The sequence below is a fragment of the Canis lupus genome, chromosome 29, assembly GCF_011100685.1.
Source record: "Canis lupus familiaris isolate Mischka breed German Shepherd chromosome 29, alternate assembly UU_Cfam_GSD_1.0, whole genome shotgun sequence".
Taxonomy (NCBI): domain Eukaryota; kingdom Metazoa; phylum Chordata; class Mammalia; order Carnivora; family Canidae; genus Canis; species Canis lupus.
In genome coordinates, this window is record NC_049250.1 from 31,952,240 (window position 1) to 31,978,467 (window position 26,228).

Below are 26,228 nucleotides of genomic sequence, written 5' to 3' on the forward strand. Positions count from 1 at the left end.
TCTTCTGGTCTCGATTTCGTTGAGTTCTGCTCGAATCTTTATTAGCTCCCTTCTTCTCTTGGGTGTAGGATCTATTTGCTGTTTTTTCTCTAGCTCCTTTATGTGTAAGGTTAGCTTTTGTATTTGAGTTCTTTCCAGTTTTTGAATGGATGCTTGTATTGCGATGTATTTCCCCCTTAGGACTGCTTTTGCTGCATCCCAAAGATTTTGAACGGTTGTATCTTCATTCTCATTAGTTTCCATGAATCTTTTTAATTCTTCCTTAATTTCCTGGTTGACCCTTTTATCTTTTAGCAGGATGGTCCTTAACCTCCATGTGTTTGAGGTCCTTCCAAACTTCTTGTTGTGATTTAGTTCTAATTTCAAGGCATTATGGTCCGAGAATATGCAGGGGACAATCCCAATCTTTTGGTATCGGTTCAGACCCGATTTGTGACCCAATATGTGGTCTATTCTGGAGAAAGTTCCATGTGCGCTTGAGAAGAATGTGTATTCAGTTGAGTTTGGATGTAAAGTTCTGTAGATATCTGTGAAATCCATCTGGTCCAGTGTATCATTTAAAGCTCTCGTTTCTTTGGAGATGTTTTGCTTAGAAGACCTATCGAGTATAGAAAGAGCTAGATTGAAGTCACCAAGTATAAGTGTATTATTATCTAAGTATTTCTTCACTTTGGTTAATAATTGATTTATATATTTGGCAGCTCCCACATTCGGAGCATATATATTGAGGATTGTTAAGTCCTCTTGTTGAATAGATCCTTTAAGTATGATATAGTGTCCCTCTTCATCTCTCACTACAGTCTTTGGGGTAAATTTTAGTTTATCTGATATAAGGATGGCTACCCCTGCTTTCTTTTGAGGACCATTCGAATGGTAAATGGTTCTCCAACCTTTTATTTTCAGGCTGTAGGTGTCCTTCTGTCTAAAATGAGTCTCTTGTAGACAGCAAATAGATGGGTCCTGCTTTTTTATCCAGTCTGAAACCCTGCGCCTTTTGATGGGGTCATTAAGCCCGTTCACATTCAGAGTTACTATTGAGAGATATGAGTTTAGTGTCATCATGATATCTATTCAGTCTTTGTTTTTGTGGACTGTTCCACTGAACTTCTTCTTAAAGGGGAATTTTAAGAGGCCCCCTTAAAATTTCTTGCAGAGCTGGTTTGGAGGTCACATATTCTTTTAGTTGCTGCCTGTCTTGGAAGCTCTTTATCTCTCCTTCCATTTTGAATGAGAGCCTTGCTGGATAAAGTATTCTTGGTTGCATGTTCTTTTCATTTAGGACCCTGAATATATCCTGCCAGCCCTTTCTGGCCTGCCAGGTCTCTGTGGAGAGGTCTGCTGTTACCCTAATACTCCTCCCCATAAAAGTCAGGGATTTCTTGTCTCTTGCTGCTTTAAGGATCTTCTCCTTATCTTTGGAATTTGCAAGCTTCACAATTAAATGTCGAGGTGTTGAACGGTTTTTATTGATTTTAGGGGGGGATCTCTCTATTTCCTGGATCTGAATGCCTGTTTCCCTTCCCAGATTAGGAAAGTTTTCAGCTAGAATTTGTTCAAATACATATTCTGGCCCTCTGTCCCTTTCGGCGCCCTCGGGAACCCCAATTAAACGTAGGTTTTTCTTCCTCAGGCTGTCGTTTATTTCCCTTAATCTATCTTCATGGTCTTTTAATTGTTTGTCTCTTTTTTCCTCAGTTTCCCTCTTTGCTGTCAACTTGTCTTCTAGGTCACTCACTCGTTCTTCCACCTCGTTAACCCTCGTCGTTAGGACTTCTAGTTTGGATTGCATCTCATTCAATTGGTTTTTAATTTCTGCCTGATTAGCTCTAAATTCTGCAGTCATGAAGTCTCTTGAGTCCTTTATACTTTTTTCTAGAGCCACCAGTAGCTGTATAATAGTGCTTCTGAATTGGCTTTCTGACATTGAATTGTAATCCAGATTTTGTAACTCTGTGGGAGAGAGGACTGTTTCTGATTCTTTCTTTTGAGGTGAGGTTTTCCTTCTAGTCATTTTGCTCAGTGCAGAGTGGCCAAAAGCAAGTTGTATTGGGAAAAAGAGAAAAAGAGAGGAGAGAAAGAAGGAAAGAAAAGAGAAAGAGAAAAAAAAGGGAAGAAAAAGAAAAAAAAACGAAAAAAAAAAAAAAAAGAAGAAGAAAAAGAGAAAGAAAAAGAAAGGAGAAAAAAAGGGGGTGGGGGAAGGAAACAGATCAAAAAGCAAAACAAAACAAAAACAAAAACAAAAACAAACAAACAAAAAAAGAACCACCGGGGAGTATCTTCTGATTCTGTGTTCTTTAAGTCCCTTGGCTTCTCCTGGAAGTTGTCAGTCTAGCTGGTCTTCTGGGGGAGGGGCCTGTTGTGCTGATTTTCAGGTGTTAGCAGTTGGGGGAGCTGCTGTGCCCCTGCCTGGTGCAGGGCTCGGTGGGGGTTGTTTACCCCGTGAGGCCGCAGGAGGAACAGCCCCAGTGGCGGGGCAGCTCTGGAAACCTGGATTCAGCTCCGGCAGGAACTCCGTCTGCAGGGCCTGGAGGCTCCGGGGCGGGGCCGCTGATCTGCTCAGCTGGGGCAGGAGCGTCCTCGCTGTCCTGGGCCCTCCCGGCCTCTGCCTGTCCCGGGGGAGGCCGGATCCTGGGCTGTGTCCCGGCGCCCTGTGTCCCGGCGCCTGCGCTGGTGGATTCGCGCTCCCGGGCCGCGCAACCCCCTCCGCGGAGCCGCCGCCCGAGCCCCCCGAGCTGCTCCTGGAACCGCGCAGCCCCCTCCGCACGGAGCCTCTTCCTCTGCCCGAGCCCCTCCGAGCTGCTCCCGGGGCCGCGCAGCCCCCTCCGCGGAGCCGCCGCCCGAGCCCCTCCGAGCTGCTCCTGGAACCGCGCAGGCCCCTCCGCACGGAGCCTCTTCCTCTGCCCGAGCCCCTCCGAGCTGCTCCCGGGGCCGCGCAGCCCCCTCCGCGGAGCCGCCGCCCGAGCCCCTTCAGCTGCTCCGGGTCCCGCCGGGTCCCGCCGTGCGCGCTGCAGCCCTTAGGGAGCTCGGCGCACTCTCCCGGGGCGCAGGTGCCTGTTACTGTCCCGGGGAGCCCGAGGGCATCCCCGCCCTCCTGGTTCCTGCTCCAACTCCCTGCGAGCCCCTTTCCCCCCGGAAGGTCGGTGCAGCTCCTGCTCCTCCGGGACGGGGCTCTCCTGTCCTGGGGACACTCCCCCGGCCTCAGCCCGGCTCCTCGCGGGGCCCCTCCCCCTCGGAGGCCTTTGTTCCTTTATGTCTTTTTCCCCGTCTTCCTACCTGGATAGAAGCGCGAACTCTTCTCACTGTAGCATTCCAGCTGGTCTCTCTTTAAATCTCAGGCCGAATTCATAGATTTTCAGGATAATTTGAAGGTTTTCTAGGTAGTTTGGTGGAGACAGGTGATTTGGAGACCCTACTCCTCCGCCATCTTGCTCCTCCCCCCCCCATTTTCTTTTTTAATATATTATTAGCGAGTATTGTATATACTTGTATATACAAGATAAAATTTATATTATAAAGAATGGCCCTAGAGGTACCTGAGTGGCTCAGTCGGTTGTGTCTGCCTTCAGCTCAGCTCATGATCCCAGGGTCCTGGGATGGAGCCCCCACATTGGGCTCCTGGCTCAGCAGGGAATCTGCTTGAGATTCTCTCTTGCCCCTCCCCCTGCCCATGTTCTCTCTCTCTCTCTCTCTCTCTCTCTCTCTCTCAAATAAATAAATGAATAAAATCCTTTTTTTAAAAAAATGATGCTGTATTAAAAATTCATGTTTCCAATACCCATGCACCCTTCATAGTACATTATAATTAATTTTAAAGCCTCCTAGATGTTCTCCCCAAGTTCCACATTCTTTTTGCCCTTTAAAGGTAGCCGTTCGTCCTAAATTTATTGTTTCTCTCTGCTTGCTCTTCTTTCATTTTACTACATGTATTTTAATTCCTATGTAACATTTGTTTAAATTTTTTAACATAAAGAATTCATTCTGTCAGTGTTTTCCCATGACATCATTCTTTGGTCGGTATTATGCTCCTGAGATTCAGTGTTGTTGCCTATGACTCTAAATCTCTGTCTCTGTCTGTCTCTCTCTCACCTATTGTATAGTATTTCATTTGTAAATGTAACTTAATTATCCTGTTACCTTTCAATGGATATTTGTGGGTTTTCTAGGAATTTTTTCTATGTTGGTGTACTGCAATGAACATTCTGGAGTATATCTTATGAGGCACATATGCTAGAGTTTCTTTGGGTTCATACCTCCTGGTTCATAGAGTTTGGGCATTTTAAGTCCATTATAAACTGTGAAATTATCTTCCAAAATCATTGTACTTCATTTATGCTTATACGTGCAATGTACACATATTCCAATTGCTCCCAAACCTCACCAAATCTTGATACTGTCAGACTCTGTAAATTGTAAATTCAATGGGTATCAGTTGTATCTCATAGTGTTTAAATTCTCCATTCCTGTACTCACTTCAGCAGCACATATAGTAAAATTGAATTCTCCATTACTAGTGAAATTGAGTCTTTTCATGTGTTTACTCAGCATTCATCTTTCCTCTTCTGTACAGTGTCTCTCCTGTGATTTTTGCCCAATTTTCTATTTGGTGGTTTGTCTCTTTTTCCTATTGTGTAAATGAGGTTTTTATACATTCCAGAAACAAATCTTTTCTCAAGGATTTCTTCATCTAGTTTGTGGCCCTTCTTTCCATTGTCTTTGTGTGAATTTGATGAGCAGAAATCCTTTTATTTTATTGTAACATAGTCGAATTTATAAGTCTTGTATTTTAAGGCTAGTGCTTTTTATGTCTGGTTTAAGATTATCCTTCCATATTCTGATCTCAAAAAGATATTCTGCTACCTTCTTCCTACGAGTTATATATGTTTGCCTCTTACACTTAGGTTTTTAATACAGTAGTGATTAACTTTTCTGTGTTAGTGTAAGGTAGAGGTCTAACTTTTTTTTTTTTTTTTAAGATTTTATTTACTTATGAAAGAGCGCACACAAGCACAAGTGGGATGAGGCGCAGAGAGAAACAGACTTCCCACTGAGCCGGGAACCCAATGCGGGGCTCAATCTCAGGACCTTTGGGATCAGGACTGGAGCTGAAGGCAGACACTTAATTGACTGAACCACCCAGACTCCCCAGTAGAGGTCCAATTTCATATTTGTCTTTGTGGTAACTGGTAACCAGTTATTACAGCTTTAGAAGCCTGTCCTTACTCACTGGTCAGCTATGCCATCTCTGTTCTAATGCAGAAATCCACATCTGTGTGTGTCCGTTTAGAAGTCCTCTACTCTGTTGCAGTGGTTCATTTTCTATCCGTACAAATAGTACAGTCTTACTTACTATAGCTTAAAGTAAATCTTGATAAGGCAAGTTTGCCACCTTTGGGGCTTTTTCCAAAGGTTATTTTGACCTTTTGCTCTATACATATACATTTCAGAATCAACTTATCCAACTCTGCGGAGATATAAAAAGAATGTTTGGTGTTTTTACTGAAATTACGTGGAATCAATAAATCAATTTTGGAAGAATTAAAATGTCTGTTATAGCAAATTTTTCAATTTCTCTATTTGTGTAAGGTGTCTGTAAGATCTTCCAGTATAGCTTTATAATTTTCCCTATAAGCAGCTTTAAAATTTTATAGTGTATTTGTCCCTACGTACTTTACTTTATATACATTACATCTTTATAGAAATTATATGTTTTAAAATTATATTTTAAAATAAGTATTGCTGTGTAGAGACATGAAGTTTAATTTTGTATATTGGCTTTGAATCCAACAAATTTATTACATTCTTTCATTAATTATATTAATTTGTGGATGCTTTGGACTTTTTATGTGGACCCACTTATCAACAATTGTGACAATTTCACTTCTTCTTTCTCATGTCTGATACTATTTTCCTGTCTTATTTCACTGACTATGGAATGCAGTACAGCATTATACAGAATTTTTAATAGTGATCACCCTTTTAAATTCCTAGATAAGATGGGCTGGCTTAGTCGGAAGAATATCCAATTCTTGATCTCTTGATCTCGGGGTCATGAGTTTTGTCTTCATGTTGTATGCAGAGATCATAAATAAATAAATAAATACATAAATAAATAAATAAAATTTAAAATGAATAAAATAAATTCCTTGATATTAAAGAAAATGTGGCCAATGTTTTACACTATTAAGTATGACACTTTTCCAGAGATTTTTTTTTTTGTAGATGTTCTTAGGTAAAAGAAGGAAGTTTCTGTCTCTTCTTAGTTAAGGGTTTTAACGCGTATGGATATTGAATTCATTGATTTTATAGTTCATTTTCTTTCATGTAGGCACTGTCTCTTTCCCCCTCTAATTCAAGTTCTGGTTTCAGCAAACATCTTCAAGTAACAAGACAGAGCCAGTCTCCCATTTCTATCTGAGTTCCTGTTTTTACTCAGATGTAGGCTTCTCTGAACACCTTACTTTCTAACTAGCTTAATGTTGTATTATTTTTAAAAGAGATACATTATACAGTTGACCCTTGAACAGCATGGGAGTTAGGGGCACTAACCCCTTGCACATCAAAAATTCACATATAGAGGGTGCCTGGGTGGCTAAGTCTGTTGAGCAACCAACTCTTGATTTAGGCTCAGGTCATGATCTCAGAGTAGTGAGATCAAGCTCCCGTGTCAGGCTCAGCACTCAGCAGGGAGTTTGCTTGGGATTCTCTCTCCCTCTTTCTCTCCCCTGCCCTTCTCACCTCTCTCTCCCTCTCTCTCTCTCTAAAATAAATAAATATTTAGAAAAAAATTCACATATAATTTTGACTCCCCCAAAACTCAGCTACTAATAGCCTACTGTTGACTAGAAACCATACTAATAACATAAATAGTAAACATATGTATTGTATCTTATATGTATTATGTACTGTATTTTTACAATAGAAGTAAGCTAGAGAAAAGAAAATGTTAAGGGAAGCAAAAAAGAAAATGTACTTACAGCACTATTGTACTTACTGAAAAAAAACTCTCATATAAATGGACAGTTCAGTTCACAGCAGTATGGAAGAGTCAGCTGTATTTTATCTAGAAATTTGGGTTTTCTTTTTTTAATTTAAATTGAATTAGCCAACATATAGTACATCACTAGTTTCAGATGTGGTGTTCAACTGCTGGGTGGTTCATCCATCCCTAATCCAGTGTATTGATTCCATTGGTAAGGGAGAGAAGCATTCCTTTCTTTTCTGTCAAAATAATGTCACTCACTTTTTTCAAAGCTTTTCTTGAAAAGCTTTTTTTTTAGGTTTTTTTTTTAGATTTTCCTTTTTATCATGCTTTAGGAATTTTAACTTTATTGAATCTTGTTTTTTATGTGATTTTCCAAACCTTTGTCACCAACTTTCCCATCTGAACAATTTTATACATTTATGACAGAAGTTGATTGGTTGTATATAAATACTCTTTTGTCATGTACTTGAGCATCTTACTGTCTTATCTTAGAGATATTTTCATGATTAGTTCATGAAGGCAAAGGCTGTGCTCTCTTCTGGCCACCCCAGAACTATAATTGCACATTCTGATTACCGAGTGGATTGTGTTGTTCCCTCAGTAACTCTGCTACACTCTACAGTCCCACCTTCTCTGTTCCTTTTCTAACGTAGGTGGAAAGATATTGTCGTGGGAAATTAATAATTCCTACTGTGAACAAAGTTCTATTCCATGCAATGTCTATGCAAACTGAGACATTCCCAGCAAAAATCCAATTTAGAAGGATACTGATTCTCTCTCATTATTTACTAAGCATTCTTGATTTCCCTACCTCATTCAACATTGTCTTTTTTCACAGTTCTTATCACTTTCTAATATGTTACATATTTTTCTTATTTATTTTGTTTGTTGTTTACTATCTGTTTCTTCCCCAGGAGAAAGTAAGATTTACAAGGGCATAGATCTGGCCTGTTTGGGACATGACATAGCTCTAACAGTGCCTGGGCTAAAGCAGATGCTCAGTAAATAATCGCTGAATAAATGAATGGTGTGTAACATTTGTATAAGAAAATAGCAGAAGGAAAAAGAAAACCTTATGATTTACTTTTCTCAAATGGATTAATTTTTCCTAAGCAGTACTATATTATTGTTTGCTTTTAGATATCAACATGGCAGGAGAACCCAAACCATACAGACCCAAACCTGGAAACAAAAGACCCCTTTCTGCACTTTATAGGTAAGTAAGCAATTTTACAAGAGACAGTAATGGAAACGTGTTATGGCTTTAAAAGGCAGCATACCCTATATGGAATCAAATGTTTCAAAGAACTATCTTTCCGGGCATAAAGTACAACAAAATGCTGATTTTCAACATATAAGTACATTACACAGCACTGGCAGGGATACCGTGCCCTTAACCTTCCTATCTCCACTTAACACAACCCCTGTACAAGATAGTCCTCTAATAAAACTTAATAAAATTCCCTCATAACTCCACCTGACAAAATGGTGGAAAGGTCAGTATCTTTTAATATTTAGCGTTCTGGTCTTTCCCCCTCTGCGTGCCCAGTTTTTCAGTGTCCACACCCATAATCTCAATTCTAGGGGGATAAGATTAGACGGTATTTGGCATCTTTATTGTTCCGTGTAAACTTTTGTCCTGTTAAGTAAAATTCAGTTCCTTTGGGAAAGAAGACAAGAGTAAATTCATAGAACGTTTAGTTCTTTAAAAACATCCATTTTTGGAGAAAAAAAGTTCTGCTGCTAAGCCATGTGTCCCACTTAATGAACCTTTGTCAGTGGTTTTCATATTGTTAAGTGGGGATTTTATACCTCTCTCTGTTAAATTCCCTTTTGTTATGCTTCACCAATTGTTCCAAGCTATTGAGGTCTCCCATCATCAAATTTATTTAGTCTTCTCCCAGATACGTATCTTCCTTCCATCAGTGTCCAAATCCAAAGAGCCAATGTAAGTGATGAGCAAGGCCCCTCCTTGATATTATTTGGGTAAGGAAATATTGAGTTATACTTGTCAAAATTGATTATATTCTGATATACTACAGTAAGAAGAGTATTCAAAAGGTAGCTTGGAGCTGTTTTTTTGTCTTTGTTCTCTGAGAACTAGCATATCTCTTTTTTTTTAGCCACTCACAGCCTCATTTCCCAAACATGAAATAAAAGGGTCAGAATTAGATGAGTTTCAAGGTCCTGTTCATGCCTAACACCCCAGAGCCCTCTAATGTATCAGAGATCCTAAAGGATATATTGAAAATATGTCTTAATTGCTCTTATTATTTTTACTGTGTGAATTTATTTAACTTTCACTTAAGTTTTACATAAAAGTGGAAAGGTGCAGGTCTTAACAAATTTGATAAGTGACCATAAGGCAGTATTGATGTTAAAGGTCAGAAATGAAGTCACCACCAAAGGCAAGTGATACTTTCTGTACATTGTTTGAGGTAAAGGATAATACTAATTAAATGGGCAAATGCAAGTTCTTTTTTCGATCAGATTCATTTTGAAGTGTATATGCAGAACTGCTGCTAATGCGGAACATTTGAAAAGTCGAATTTTCAAAAATTAACAAAACAAACTATCAGTGGCTTTTTTTTCTCATCAAAGAGTTACCACAGTGCAGTAATGTTAATTTTCGCATTTTCTCTGTTCTTGGACTGTTTTGATTTCCTTATGAGAATAGAAGCTTATGACAAGAAACAGATGTCTTTTTAACTATTATTTCTCTATTGCTAAATTATATTGAATTGTGAATTCAAACGAATCAGAAGCAGAAGCTCATTTAATCTGATATATTGTATACAAATCACATTAGTGGAAAAATGCTTATTTATCCTGTTTTCATCTGTTTACATAAATGAAGGCCAGGATGTCGTGAAATTACAAAGCTGTAACAAAGAGAACAAAAGAGAGCTGAGAAAGCCCTTTTATACACACCTTCTCATTCTTACATAAGCTTCATAATAGTAATACCTTCTTTTTATGTGGGCAAACTGTGTTTTCATAGTCAGTATTCATCTGTTCACCACAGAACTCCACAAGGTTGGTATTATATGCCTTGCATTATAAATGAAAAAACGAAGTTTCCAAGACATTAAAGGACTCACCCCAACTAAAATAACAAGATTAGGAACTGAACTGTGGTTTTCAGTCTTCAGTTATAATGATCTTGCCACAAGATCGCAGCTCCCCATATTTACTCACCTGCTACTATCTAAATGATAGATATTATTAAAAAGCAGAGATTCCTGCCCACCAAAACCAATAATCAGTTATATTTCTATCCATGAAAATCATGCCAGCAGGTGGCAAAGGGAAGACTTTACACTAGACGTAGTATAAGGACAATGGTTGCAAACAATTTCTGTGATCATAGGGCATAGGTTTTGAGCTTCAAGTTCTTTATCTCATATAATGGTTGTATAATTTTCTCCAAAGGGTAAAATTAAATAATTGAGGCAAAAGCACCTAGGTTATTGCAGAGACTATGGTAGCAGTTTGAAAAGAGATTGTTTCTGCTTTCCTTTTCTTTGTATCCTGGGTCTGTTTTCCTCATCTGTGAAATGAAAGAGCTGGAATAATTACATTTCTCCATTTGTTTATTCATTCATTCATACAGGACATGTTTATTGTGTGTCCACTATGGCTTAGGTACTATGGTGGCTGCTTTTCAAGGCAAGTGACATAGATAATGCCAAGGCTACAAGGCAGGAAGAGAACAAATGAAATAAAAGTAAATTATTTTTCTGGTTATTAGTAACTTCTGAAAGACCTTTGTGCTCTAAACTGCTATGTCGCTATATCTATTTACTCTGTTGGGGAAGTGTATGATTCTCTATCAGACTTTCTCCTTCACCTGTCTCCATTTTGTCTCCATCACCAACCACAAAGTACTAATTACAAGGAATACACACTAAGGCATTACTTTGCTTTGTTACTTCTTTTTTGTTTAAGATTTTATTTATTCATGAGAGACACAGAGAGGCAGAGATATAGGCAGAGGGAGAAGCAGGCTCCCTGCAGGGAGCCTGATGTGGGACTCAATCCCAGAACTCTGGGATCACACCCTGAGCCGAAGGCAGACACTCAACCCCTGAGCCACCCAGGTGTCCCACTTTGTTACTTCTTTTAATAAGATTTTCAGTTTAGCCAAACAACCTTCACCAAGCATTTATCATGTGCTAAATTAACACGGTATACATGAAAGACACACACAAAAAAATTTAAAACATACTGAAGCCTTCAAATATTTGCTGTGATTCATGAGTTAGACATACATATAAATAAGGAACATAAATAAAGTATACATTCAGGTCTATGAGAAAATAAATGCGTTACTGATCCTGCCTAGGGGGAGAGAGTTAATGATCCTGCCTAGGAGTGAAAAGCCTGGGTGACACCTGAGCCGGCTTCTAAAGAGGCAGGTAGTCACTCACTAGACAAAAAGAAAGAAGGGCATGATGGGCAAAGAAAATGTGAACAGGGTAATTGGCACAGAAAAAAAAAAAGAACATCTCATGCCGAGAACTAGTATAGTTCACTTGGTGAAGAAAAGATAACTGGAATGCTGTGGCAGCTCAGGCTATCAGGATTTTAATATGCCTGCTTATCAGATTAAGGAGATTTGGATTTTATTCTACAAGCAACAAGGACCCATTTGAAAATGATGTGCAATTGAAAATGGGATGGAGGGATGGGTGAGAGTCACAGACGCATCCAAGATTTCCAGCTTGGACAACTGAGGGGATTATCAGATGAGTCTGATAGAAGAAATAGGAAATATCTGATAAGCAACAGTAGGCTCAGGCATAAGTTTGGGGAAAGGAAGCAAAAGAAATTATTTAAGTCTTGGACATGAATTCATAAAGACAGACAATTCATTAAAATAGCACTTGCAATAAAAATGTCTCCCATTAGAGGCTATTTGTAAATGAAACATAATTAATCATTTGTGAACATGCCATAAATATTGGACCTAGTCCTAATGGTGAATAGCAAATCCATTCTCTAGGGAAAATATTGTAACTTTTAATAAATTTCTGCTTCACATGTGCTGTGTACATTACACAGTGTCTATGGTGCTCTAAAATAAAATTCTTCCCCCCCGGGAAGTGAGTTTCCCAGCATGCCAAGTTCCAATTAATGCTAAATAATAGCTAAATGAGAATTGTGTGATGGTTTTGTTTCTGCTTGTAAAGGAGACAGACCTTTCCTCTCTGATGTGAGTAAGGCTGACAACCAGAGAACAAAGATACTATTTATCAGAGCTGACCAAGTACAGGTTTTCACGCACCTAGAGGCAGCCCTCCCAGTCACAGGGAGCACTGCTCAGTAAGACACATGAAATGAAGCTTCATCCCACTCATTGCATGGATGATATTACTAGGTATCATTACCAAATATGGTTTTATGCCAAATATGATCATACAAATGTCTTTCATAGCAGCCTTCCCACCTCACAGAGATGACCGTGGAAATCAAGCTTGTCACTGCAAGTGACTTTAGGACTCCTTAAGATTGTCACAGGGTGACCTCTGTAGTATCACTCTTTTAAGACCAGGGATCCCTGGGTGGCGCAGCGGTTTGGCGCCTGCCTTTGGCCCAGGGCGCGATCCTGGAGACCCGGGATCGAATCCCACATCGGGCTCCCGGTGCATGGAGCCTGCTTCTCCCTCTGCCTGTGTCTCTGCCTCTCTCTCTCTCTCTCTCTGTGACTATCATAAATAAAAAAAAAAAAAAAAAAAAAAAATTTAAGACCATCACCGTGGCGATAACCATGAATGCAGGTTATTATCATAGGAAGTTCAATGACCAAAACACTTTCAGAGCCTGGGCCTAGTAAGATGACTCTATAGCAAAATATTTCTGACTGTTTACCACTTGACCTATGTAAATTCTGTTGTCATCCCGCATGGTGACTGTCACATCATGGGAAAGGGGGACCCTCAGGTGACCCAGAATGTTCCCTAGGACCTTGGCAATTGAAATGAAATTAGCAATAGCAGCTAATTTCAGCTAATGCTAAATAGCAAAAATCAATATGGAGGAAAAGCAGCCTGCACATCTCCACTTCATTGACTTTCTCTGTTTGCTAAGGAATGTTTGCCAATTAGCTATTGATTATTTTATTTATTTTTCTGTCTCCTTCTATAATGTCAAGGGATAATACACATACATTTTCATTTTCAGAAGCTTAGTATGTCTAGTGTCAGTGCTCCCTTCACACTGGTAAAGGCTTCCATTTCACTTACCTGGTCAGGTGGGCCCACTCAGAAAGCCATCTAGGAATGGACTCTATTTAATTCCATTTAAACAGAATTTGAGGGCAGCCTGGGTAGCTCAGTGGTTTAGTGCTGCCTTCAGCCCAGGGTATGATCCTGGAGACCCAGGATCGAGTCCCACATCGGGCTCCCTGCATGGAGCCTGCCTCTCCTTCTGCCTGTGTCGCTGCCTCTCTTTCTGTCTCTGTGTGTGTCTCTCATGAATAAATAAAATATTTTAAAAAAATAAAATAAAATAAACAGAATTTGAGGAGGACAGGGGGAAGGACAGTTAACTCCCACCGTCTGTGATGATGAACCCTGTCCTTCTGGAATGGGCACAAGCCCCAACACTGACACGTCCACAAGGTTCAGTTTGAAAGTAAGTTGTTGCTGGGTCTAATCATGGTCAATTAGCTCCTAATTCAATCTCGGGCAATCAAATGACTGGCATACAAAAGTGTGGTGGCCAATATCCACAAGAGAAAATAAAAAGATCCACTTCTAAAACTCCAAGCTGAATACCCATACATCTGGGTAATTGAAGGTGACTTCTCTTTAATTTACACCTATCAAGAGAACATGAAATACTGTAGAACCAGAAAAGGTCCCAAATACTCACTTTGAAGATGATTTTAAAATGTGCAAATGTTTTATATGAGTATGTTGGATGGAAAGAGTGTCAAACTGGTCTGCATCCTAAAATTGGCTTAGCCGTATCAGTGATTTGAACTCCATCTCCTATTCAGCTGCTTGAAGGAAGAAAGTTTCCTCAGAGACGATATACTTAAGTAATCTGGAACTATTGTAGATGCTCTACAAATTTTAGTTATTCTCATTATTATGTTTGTTCAAAGAAAAAGGTCTATAATAAAGTATTTTAAGAAGTTATTTTAAATGAGCCCTGAGTAAAAAAATAAAAAAGTAATAATAAAATAAATGAGCCTTGAGCTACGATAATGTTGCTAAAATTCATACAGTCAGCCAAACAGGTTAACATTTTCTATAACTGCCTAAAATGATATTTTTGGGGAAAAAAATATTACATTTACTTAGAGTATGTCCCTCATATTTCAACACTAAGCAAATGTAATTTATAAACCCTTTAATTTAAAATGTTTGGAGAAATGCTGACACTATACCCATTAAAATAGTACTGCTACAGGCAGTTCTCTGCTAGGTTAAGGAATGGCCTATTTGCAGTCTTCTGTGACGTTTTTAACGCATAAATATCCATGAATAAATATCTTCTTGCATATGGAAAGAACGTGGTAACAGTAAAGGGAGACTGCATGGTACAATTTCTTAACACAGAGAATCCATCTCTAAGGCTTTGCTTTTTGAAAGAGTATGGTTCTATTTGTTTGATTTGAGGTAATTTATGATAAAATCAAAGGAAACCAAACCATGCAGCCCATTTTAAAAAAAGGTAAATCATAAGAATCAAGAATTAGGGAATTAGGAGTTGGGTGTGTCAGATAGGATCAAGCAAATTATACTTAGAAATCTTATGCAATAGTAAGAAGTGGGCATCAGACTTAGCTACAAGATTCCGGGCAGTCAAGGCAAAGAGGGCTTGCATAGTAATGTATGTAACCATCTATTAAAAGCAAGTACTCCAAGTTGTGATAAGAAACCATTTTTTGCTAACTCTCTCTTCTCAGATAAACATATCATATATAAAAAATCTAAACAGCATGGTAGTACCTTCAGTACTAGTTATACAATAAACACACACATTCATGCGCACACAGTATTTTTAAACTAATGGAACTTTCCTTGTGAAGTCACTCAATAAAAACCAAGAGTGAGCCACACGGACTTTTTTCTGCTTCTCCCAAGGCAGTTTACCATCTTGTGACAAATCGCATAAAACTGAAAAAAGAGTGATGGTCCAAAATAGCTAGATGTCCAGAGCAGTCCGGATTCAAATTACCCGTATTAGCTGCATACAAGGAAGAGATAGAAAGCAAGAGTGGACTGACCCCTTTGGTTGGCTTATATATTCAGCCCCAAGGACTGGAAGAGAAAGACCATGCTTGGTTTTTTTTGTTTGTTTGTTTGTTTTTTTAAAGATTTTATTTTATTTTTTTTAATCTTTTTTTTTAATTTTTATTTATTTATGATAGTCACAGAGAGAGAGAGAGAGGCAGAGACACAGGCAGAGGGAGAAGCAGGCTCCATGCACCGGGAGCCCGATGTGGGATTCGATCCCCGGTCTCCAGGATCAGGCCCTGGGCTACAGGTGGCGCTAAACCGCTGCGCCACCCAGGGATCCCTAGTTTTTTATGATCCTTTACATGAGAGCCTCTTGACCTGTTATTTAATACTCTTCTAATATGGGGAGAAATGGAAAAGGAACGATAAACTTAGCATGGGCTAGAAGGGGCTGAAATTTCACCTCTTCCTCATAGCTTGAAGGTACAAATGAAGACGTGCAACTCTTTTCTTGTACCTGGCAACTGTACTGTACTTTAGAAGCTGCAGTCTGTCCTAAAATAGTTGCTTTCTATCATTTGTGAAAACAGGGTTTTCTCTTGAACCAAAGCCTCCTTATCAGCAGGACTCAAGTGTTACGGACTTTTATGCTATATGTTCTTTGTGTCTCGCTATGTTTGTGTTCTTGCTTTACATGATGGCGTATTAAGGTTAGAGCGCCAACAGAAATACCACTAGTCCCCAGGAAGCGTAGGAGGATGATGGTCATTTCACATTCCTGGGTCAATGTGTAAGTGCTCCCTGACTGGGAGAAAGGTGCTTTCTGGATTTTATCTTCTAAAAGAGAATGTCCTTCTTGTTCACTAAATGGAGTGTCTTCACGGTCAGTGTTGACTTTGTTTGTTTTCATCATTTTATTTATTTGGTCATTATTTTTAGATCCCGTGACCTGTTTTTTTAGTATAGTCCTGGGTAGAGAATTTGGGGCCTTAAGATTCCAACCTAAGATTATTTAAGTTGGTTGTTTTTTGTTTCAGAAAGTTATTTCATTCCTTTTTTGCCCACTGAGGGCTCATATCTCATCTGTTGTCTCAATCTACACATTAAGTTCACAATTCCAGGATATGTTTCTTCCTTTTCCACAAGACTACATGGAAGGACCATGAAAGAAATTGAAATGCATCTAAAGTCTTATTTTTTTTAAGATTTTATTTATTTATTTATGAGAGACACAGAGAGAGGCAGAGACATAGTCAGAGGGAGAAACAGGATCCCTGTGGGGAACCTGATGTGGGACTTGATCCCAGGACCCCAGGATTACAACCTGAGTAGAAGGCAGATACTCCACCACTGAGCTACCAGGCATCCCTGAAGTCTTATTTTTAAACAAAATTAAAGACTTAAAAATCTTTAGTGTGGGAGTGGTACCCTCTCCTTACACTGTTATTAATATAGTGAAAACCAAAATCTTTTCCCAACGCAGAAATCCTTTCTACAAAGACAGTGACGAAGGAAACAGCTTTTCTTATTGAATAAGTACCCAGAATGTGATGCGTATCATAAGTAATCTGTTAAGGGTTCACAAAGACAGAAAGAAATCTCACTCTTTAATATAGAAAAGCAGATATAACCCATCCTATACATGTTCTCAAGATAAACAATAACTAATCCTTGGGTAAGAGGACATAAAAACATCATGTGTCATGTGTAGTTCATTGTAAATTCACCTGGTAACTGAGGTGACCATTTGCATTAACTAATCTGGCTTTATCCAGATGAAAATTAAACTTCTCATATCTTTATGACAGGTAGTTTTGCAACCTGGAACACCTAAGTTAGACTCCTACACTCCCACAGAAACTGAAAGATAGGGATGCTATCTCCTTTGATGTTTACATTTCAAAGAGATGTCCTCAAAACATCTCAAAACATGGCTCCTATGTCTCCAAAAAAAAAAAAAAAAAATACCTAAGTCATAAAGACCTATTTAGTTTTTAAAGAGATTTATGTACCAAAGAGGGAAGAAAGTCTACAATGACACATTTTCTAAAGTAAATACTCAAAGAAAAAGGAAGGAGGGGAATATTTTCCCTAATTTTCAAGAGGGAGTTTTAAATTTCAAGGGTTTTATCTCATTTTTCTTAAAGTTCAGTTGAAAGTGATATTTACGGACTTGATTTGTACCACCTCACGGATTGCTCCTCTGAAGTACAGGGCTTTTGCTGAAACTTTCCCATCTCACATACAGGAATGCTTTGTGACCATACTGACTGCTTATCTTCTAAATAAGAAAAAAATAGTAATAAGAGAAGTGTCATGACGTAGAAGAATGTCTGAGCATTAAAAAAAAAATGGGGAGAGGAGAAAAGATGAAATGAATATTCATAATCTAGATGGAATGATTGGATTCGTAAGAAGCCAAACAGCTTTCTTTCTTCTATCATCTTTTCTCACTTTTACAATGTGATTTTTATTTTATTTATTTTATTTATTTATTTATTTATTTTTATTTATTTATGATAGTCACAGAGAGAGAGAGAGAGAGGCAGAGACACAGGCAGAGGGAGAAGCAGGCTCCATGCACCGGGAGCCCGACATGGGATTCGATCCCGGGTCTCCAGGATCACGCCCTGGGCCAAAGGCAGGCGCCAAACCGCTGCGCCACCCAGGGATCCCCTACAATGTGATTTTTAAATCACATATAATTATTTTATAAAAGTATCTGATTTTATTATCTTTGTAAAATGTATTTGGTCAATTGCATTTCAAAAAAACACAAATTCTAAAATAATAGAAAATGAAGAGTTAGAGAAAAATTTTTTGAGGTTTTAATTATGAGCAAGGTTGCACACTAAAAAAAGGGAAATTTGTTAGCTTTGGTTGGCTTTAAATATATTAATTAGAAATCGGTCCACAAATTTTCTTATAAAAATTAATAAACTAAATGCAAGAATAATTCTTCCAATTGAGTTATAAGTGCTAAAAGCAAAGCTTGAGTGCCTCTTTTTTTTTTTTTTTTTTTTTGAGGTCTAGAAAGATGAGGGCAGAAAAAGACAGCATAGTCTCACTAGATTATTAGTCAGCCATGTATGATGAATGTTTCTCACAAAACTTTGTTCTTTTAGAAATTAATTAACTCTATTAAACTTTCAAAATTTCTTTCTAGTGGAATGATGGCATGATTGATAATTCAAACTTACTGGGATTGTTAAATAGAATACTCGAGATACTAGTGGATCTTCTTCCAAACCCAAGGAGTGTGAAGTAGATTTCATTTAGGTTTGCTGTGGAATAAAAGGACAAGGGGCTTGTTTTGAGTTAAGCATATTACATTGCAAATGAAACTGAGATGTTGTATATTTTATCCTTTAATATTTGTCTGAAATATCCTCTCTCTGGCCAAATTTCTGCTTTTGTGTCAGAATCACTCAGTCGTGAAAAGACGTCTGGGGTCATTAGAAGGAGCAATGGATTGGAATTTAGGAAACTTACAACCACATCATGTATCTGCTAGTACCTGCCCATGCCAGCTAGGTGATTCTAAGCAATAGGACCTCTTTTAAGTTCAACTTTCTTAGAACATGAAGGCATCAAGTTAAACCATTTCTTAGTTGATTCCCATTTCTAACATTCTGGGTATTGTGCTTTTATTTTCTGATCCAAAAACAAAAGAAGGGCAAAGGTGCTTTATTATCAAGTTTATTTCTTTTTTTCCTTCAAAGTTGATCCAGTAACTAAAAATATTCATATCTTTTGACTAAGCAATTTCAGTTCCAGAAGTATAACTAAGAAAATAATTCTAAATATTTAAACAATATAAAAATATGTGAAATTATTCTTAAGATGTTCTTTGCAGTTTTATTTAAAACATTGAACAATCTGATCCAGCCAAAATATTATGCAATAATGAGTATGGCAACATCCATTAGATGGAATGCTCACGAAGTGTTCATAATGACATGGAAAAATTTCAGGCTTGAGTAGACGAAGAAGCAAAATTATATAAACAGCATATATAACAGCATATAATTACACAAACATTATATATTTTATAAACATACGACCAAAGCTATTTAACAAAAGAAACAAATATATGCAGAAAAAAATAGAGATCAAAATATTAGCTGTAATTCTTTGGACAGTGAGGATATGGGTGATATTTTTCTTGTAACTTTAATACCTAATGCAAATTTTCTTTAATGAGAATTTTATAACCGAGGGAGAAAAAAGAGAGAGATTTAAAAGCCAGATTTTTCCAGTGGTAGATGATAAACAACACAAAAGCACTCAAAACAGGCAACAATGAGGATTTTTTTTGTGCTTAGTGTTGTGCAAAATCAATTCAGTAGATAAAGCCCTTCATCTTTGGAACTACACTTCTTTAGTTACTGTGGTTATTCAAAAAGTTGGTGTTCTGAAAGGGGCAACTTCATTAACATTCAGTGCAGGCCAGCAGCCTTGTGTGGTGAAGCAGTTAACTGCCAGGACTAACTGCAGGAAGTAGCCTGTCAGTCAGTCAATACCATGATGGGATTAGGAGCTCAGTGTGCAGAGGGGAGTGTGAGGAGCAGGGTGCAGGGGAGAGCAGCTGAAGTCATCTAATCTCCAAAAATGAAAAGTCAAAATTTATGAGCCCTTAAGTGATGCAATAAAATAAGTAATCAGGAATGCATAGTGATGGCAGTTCTTCTGACTACAAAATAGTGAAGCAGTGGTAAGACAGTGGTGCTTGCCTGATGATAACGGTCCCTCTTTGTATTTAAAGCTGTAATTCAGTCACTTTGCCGCTGTTGATGTTTTGAAAGGGCATAGTGTATGAGAGCTACAAATGGTAACAGAATAATTTGGAATAAAGCCCAGGTTACGTCCTTAACATACAGAGAGTGGGACATGACAGAAAAAAGAGGGGATAGGTTCTGTGTTGCAAACTCTTAACAGAGAGAATCAGTCAATGCAGGAGAACCAGGGGTAATGAGTCTGGGTACAGTAAATATATTAGAATGTATTTATGAAAAAAAAAGGAAAAAGAAATAGAGCATGACTCACAAATTACAGATAATCATGTGTGAAATAGCATTTGGAGGCTGGATTACTTAGCAACTCTTAATGAAACTATCCACCAACATCTGGGTATAGACATTATTTGTGATATTGTGAGAATTCAGGAAGAATTGAAGTCAAATAGTGACTTCTAATTTCTTAATTTGCTAAAGGTTGTCTTTTTCTCATTTTTTCTTTACTCTTTATTACCTAATCTCAAGATAGTAAATTTAATGTTCAGAGTGTTTAGGAAGAAAAATTATATAATCAGTATTTGAAAATACAGACTAAATTGAATATAAAAATGTTGAAACACTTGACATGAAAAAATATAAAGAGATTATAAGAAATAAGTAGTATTAGACATTCCATTTTAACTGAAAAATCAAATACATTATTTTTTAAATGTAATGCTAAAGAAAACAGAAAGCAAGAAAGAACAGCTTTATGTATACATGAAGCATAATGCAGGCAGGCAGTTATTAGACAACAGGTAGAGACAGCACGAGGTGGTAAAGACAAATGAAAGACTTCACATGGGGTCAGCCCTGAGACTCTTTTGAGGAATGATAGAGACTTGGAGAAGAATCTCTGATCTCAGCAATTTTGAGTGAGCCACACCATCTCAAGCCTGGAAGGATAACTTATCCCTAAGCCTCTATTAATAGACCTGGCTCATAGATTTACCAAATTCAGCCTGTATTAGAGATTCTCAGTGGATCTAGTAGAGGAGAAGGAAACATAGAATCACTAATTCAATTGTTTATCAATTATTAAACACCTACTAGATAGTTTTCTGGGCACTGAGGATACATTAGTTAAAAAAATGGACAAAAATCCTTGACCTTGCCTTCAAGTGTGAGATAAATGATAATAAACAAAAATAAATAATTAAATGAAGCATACATTAGAAGGCAGGAGGTGTTATAGATAAAAGTAAAGCAAGGCAAGAGGGATAGGGGGTGGGAAGATGAGAAGTGATGCGACATTCAGTAGATGGTGAGTGAAGACCTGGTTGAGAAGGTGATATTTGAGCAAAGACTTGAAGGAGGTGATGATCAGGTAAGGTTTCACCTGGGGAAAAGCATTCTGGGCAGAGTGATGAGCACCACAAAGCCCTTAAAGCAGAAGCATACCCAAGTGTTAAGAAAAAGAAGGAAGGCCAGTGTTTCTGGAGTAGAATCAAGCAAAGCTGGGGGCTGGGAGGAGGCGAGAGGCTAAGGCAGAGATGCAATTAGGGTGCCAAGTCATGGAAAGCCTCACAGAGCATTGAAGTGCTTTGGCTTTAACTCGGGATGAAATGGAGGACCTCTGGAAGATCTTAAATGAAGGAGTACCATGACAGCAGTTAAATTTGGAATAGTCACTTTTGCTTTATGTTGAGAATAGGTTATGAAAGAGCAAGGGAGGAACATGGGAAAACACACAAAAGATTATGACTCAAACAAAGTGGTAATAGCTGAGATAAGAAGAGTGGTTATATGGTGGATATATTTTGAAAGTAGAGCCAACAAAATTACAAATTGGGTGTGGACTCTGAGAGAAGGAACAAAATCAAGGATCATAAGATCTACTGCTAGATAAAATTTACTGTCTTAAAAAAAGTATTTTTATCACATTTAGTTAGCTGGGATAGGTTTGGTTGAGTGGTCTTGCTCTTTGTGATGTCCACATGGCTTCTGTGCTTACGTGTCTGGCACTTCAGCTGGAGCTGGCTAGAACAGCCATGGTGACTGAGCATCTTTTTCCACCTGGTCTGTCCATGTGGTTAGCTTAGACTTTATTATGGCCCAGTGGCCTCTGACTAATCAGTTTTACATAGTGATGGAGCTCATGAAGGAGGAAGAAGCTGCACATCCTCTTAAAATCTAGGATGAAAATTCTGCAGTGTCACATCTGCCACAGTATCCTTCTGAGAGCCAAGTATAAGGCCAATTCATATACAAGATGAGGGGACATAGACTCCAGATCTTAGTAGGTGGAAGGAAAGAATTGATAATGAGCAGACCAGCTCCCTTAGAAATCTCCAAGGTTTGGACTGAGCACCTGAACATATGAAGCTGCAATTGAGATGCGCAATACTCATGGCAGGGATTGGAGTAGGCCAAGGTGGGCAGTAGAGATTAGGGTTTTGGTTTTTATTAAAGTAGAGAGATCTAAGTGAAAATGTCGAATACATAATCTGGAGGTCAGGGAGAGGTCTGAACTGGATACATCCAGTCTGAACTGGATACATTTGGGAGTCATCAGTGGGTAGATGGTCTTCAAAACCATGACAGTAGCTGATGGCAAACACCAAAGGGGTAAAGATAAAAAGAGAGAATGGGGACTCCTGGGTGGCTCAGCGATTGAGTGTCTGCCTTTGGGCCAGGACCTGATCCTGGAGTTCCAGGATTGAGTCTCACGTCGGGCTCCCTACGTGGAGCCTGCTTCTCCCTCTGCTTGTGTCTCTGCCTCTGTGTGTGTGTGTGTGTTTCTCATGAATAAATAAATACTTAGAGAGAGAGAGAGAGAGAAAGAGAAGAATTCCAAAGACTGGGCTCAAGACCATACCAATATTTGAAGTCAGCATCTAGCAAAGGTGACTCCAAAGAAACAACTAGTGAGGTAGACTAAGTAGTATGAAATTCAGCGATAAAAACATTTTCAGGAAGAATTAATCAGTTCGGTGAAGTGGTCTTCAAAGTCCATGGTAACTAATGATTTACCACCACCAGTCTCAGCACTGTGGAGACAGCTGGAGATTTCAACAAGACTGTAACCACCAAGTTTAGGGTCCTGGCTCAATCCTGCCTAGTTAACTCAGGGAGCAGCCCAGACACAGACCGGACCTGGAATGATAAACCCAAGCTCTCGTAAAATAGCTCTAGCTGCAGTTAGAGGGAGAGACTAACATGAAGCCAAGATGCAGCTCTGTGAGTCACATAGAACTTCCAGCACAACCCAGGAAGAGGTAATATGGAGGACTCCAGGCAGGTGATTGGCATCACACAATTTTGTCAGCATGTGGCAGTTGAGGTCATTACAACCCTGACATTTGATGCCAGGGTTTAATATTTTCAAAGATTAAGTGGGGGGTGGGGGTACTCTGGGTCTGAGAGAGGTTGAGGTTACCCAGACAGGAGGTTCATCTACTGGACAGGTTTGTCACTGGGAAGAGGGCAGCAGCACAGTTCAACAAAACATGCACGAGATGAAGGGTTGTTTCCCAGGCCCATGTCAGCCTTTAACTACCCCTTGGCTTGAATGAGTTTCAAGAATTTTACTAAAAAGAGGGCAAAAGAGAGGATGAGGCTGTGCCTGGGAACTGAGTGGGTATGAGACTATGGGGCCCAGATTGCAGCCAGCGTGTGTGTGTTGGGTGGGGGGCGGGGGGGGGCGGTGTTGTGAGGGAGGCAGGTGAGGACAAGAGCCAACTGCTGCTGTCAGCCTACTGGAGCTGGCCTGTGAGTACGCGCCTTATGTCCATTAGCACCATTCACACCCCGTACCACTTATTGTGACTGCCAATCAGAAGACTGTGCAGCACTGCATTGCCTCTGATCTCTTCATTTAGACTTGGGGGGGGGGGTGTAAATGACATCATAATGCTGCAAAAAGCAGGGTGGAGGATTGGGATTGGAAAATGGATAACTCTGACTGATAAGCTGCTCCCCAGTCTGTGCTGCTGGCAGATGCACAGTTTCTCTGTAGGATTCAACAGTTATTAGCAAGCAACTAAATAAGACAATGGAAAGAGACAGATGTATACAATGGAATATTCCTCAGCCATTAGAAATGACAAATACCCACCATTTGCTTCCATGTGGATGGAACTGGAGGGTATTATGCTGAGTGAAGTAAGTCAATCGGAGAAGGACAAACATTATATGGTCTCATCCATTTGGGGAATATAAAAATTAGTGAAAGGGAATAGAAGGGAAGGGAGAAGAAATGGGTAGGAAATATCAGAAAGGGAGACACAATATGAAGACTCCTAACTCTGGGAAACGAACTAGGGGTGGTGGAAGGGGAGGAGGGCAGGGGTTGGGGGTGACTGTGTGACGGGCACTGAGGGGGCACTTGACGGGATGAGCACTGGGTGTTATTCTGTATGTTGGCAAATTGAACACCAATAAAAAATAAATTTATTATTAAAAAAAAAAAAAAAAGAGTGGAGCAAGGGTGAGACTCTATACTCTGCCTTGCCCAAGCATCAAGTACTCCTACTCCTACCCCGGGCCTCACCACCAGGGCTATTAGGGTAAGCGTTTCCAGTCCCCCAGGAGAATCGGCCAGGGGTTAATGATCTTTCTTGCCATGAGGTTGTTCTTTATCCTTCGCGTCCATTCCTCTCACTGCAGCTCAGTCCTCCTGACACAGTTGTGAAGATGCATTACAGCCTGTGTGAGGGAGATGAGCCCTGAAGCCTCAATTTCCAGTGTGGCAAAAGTCATGACTGTGAGTGCCGGAGCCGCCACGGAGATTCTTGGTTGACACCACAGCCATCCATTAAGCTGTCCCTGGAGTTAGGAGCACAGATGGTGGTAACTGCAAATGAAACTTACCAAGAGGTCTGATGATAGCTTTAAGCAGAAATTTCAATTGAGCATGAAAGCCCTTGCAAAAAGGTATCACAGGAAATTGAGAGGAAAGCTGCTTTTTACTCCAGAGAAATGGAATCCACTGTAGACAGATCTCACCTTAGGAGTGAAGGAGCCTGTCTTTCCTCAGCTTTCAGGTGAATTTGATGCTCTTCTAATGGCCAGGGAATGATACACTGGAAAGTGATACAAATATACTATAAGGTCTTCATCACACTGCCTGAATTATCATCCTGCAGTTCGACTTTTTAGCTTTTTTAAGATCTTGGGAAAGCTACTCAATATCTCTCTGCCTCAATTTCCTATGTATAAAATAGAGAAGATAGCTGTACCAACCTCACAGAGAAGTTATGAAGATTAAATGTGTTAAAAAGCTTAAGATAGCATGCCAGATTAAAAATACTGGCTATTGGGGATCCCCGGGTGGCTCAGAGGTTTGGTGCCTGCCTTTGGCCCAGGGCATGATCCTGTAGTCCCCGGATCAAGTCCCACATCTGGCTCCCTGCATGGAGCCTGCTTCTCCCTCTGCCTGTGTCTCCGCCTCTCTCTCTCTCTCTCTCTCTCTCTCTCTCTCTCTCTCTCTTTCTGTGTCTCTCATGAATAAATAAGTAAAATCTTTAAAAAAAATACTGGTTATTGTCATATGTGAAGCATTAAGGATACATGATTATTTATACACATTGGCATATGGACTGTATGTCTAGAAACCTGGGTTCTGCTGTAGAACTTTGTACCTCTTTATTCCTTGTATAAGTTTGAGCAAATTTCTCTACCTTCTATTAGCCCGGAGTTGGTAAATACATATGTGCACAACATTCTTCATTCCTTTTATATTTCTGTGGCAGACATAGGTTAATTACAACCATCTTCCATCCTGATGCCTGAAGGGTTTTAGAATTCTTGTCAACACTTTGTTCCCAGCAGCTACCATCAATTAGTCAGAATTGACAAAAAATTAAGGCTTATTTGACCTCTCAGCTTTAGAGCATATAAGCTTTTAAGGAAAGAAAGGATTGCTCCCACTCTTAGCCATCTCAGACCATGCCATCATGCTTTGCTACAAATTTCTCAGTGTGGTTGACAGGACACCATAAAAGGCTATCCTTGGGATAATCCCTGTGCATCTGTAAGAACACTATGCCCGCGTAGGAGCCACACCTGGGAAAGGGCTGTGGCTGGCAGGAGAATTCACTGTGAGGGCCTACTCGTGGTCAGGAGGCAAAAATATCTTGAGCTCTTATTCAACCAAAGACACTAACTGATGAGTCGTACTTAGGCTTCCTTGGGCAGATGGAGGTGAGGAGGTTGCTGCCTGTGTAGGCTTCAGGCCTTTTGTTCTGTGATGCACTAACATAGTGTGTTCCTCCTAACAAGCCTCTTGCTTCCCAGGCAAGAGCTTCTAGGCCTCTAGGCCCTGGTGGGCCAGCACAG

At 39.5% G+C, this 26,228-nt stretch overlaps 1 protein-coding gene across 24 annotated transcripts in view; it reads left to right on the forward strand.

Moving 5' to 3' along the window:
* RALYL (RALY RNA binding protein like) overlaps positions 1–26,228 on the forward strand; it is a 714,416-nt gene that overhangs the window by 563,160 nt on the left and 125,028 nt on the right. For all 24 annotated transcript variants that reach the window (XR_005381163.1, XR_005381164.1, XM_038579635.1 and 21 more), the window contains one exon: positions 8,123–8,198. Coding sequence is in view for 22 of the 24 variants with exons in the window: in XM_038579635.1 (XP_038435563.1) it covers positions 8,123–8,198 (76 nt within the window). In the remaining 2 variants the exon portion in view is untranslated. The remainder of the gene's footprint in view (positions 1–8,122; positions 8,199–26,228) is intronic.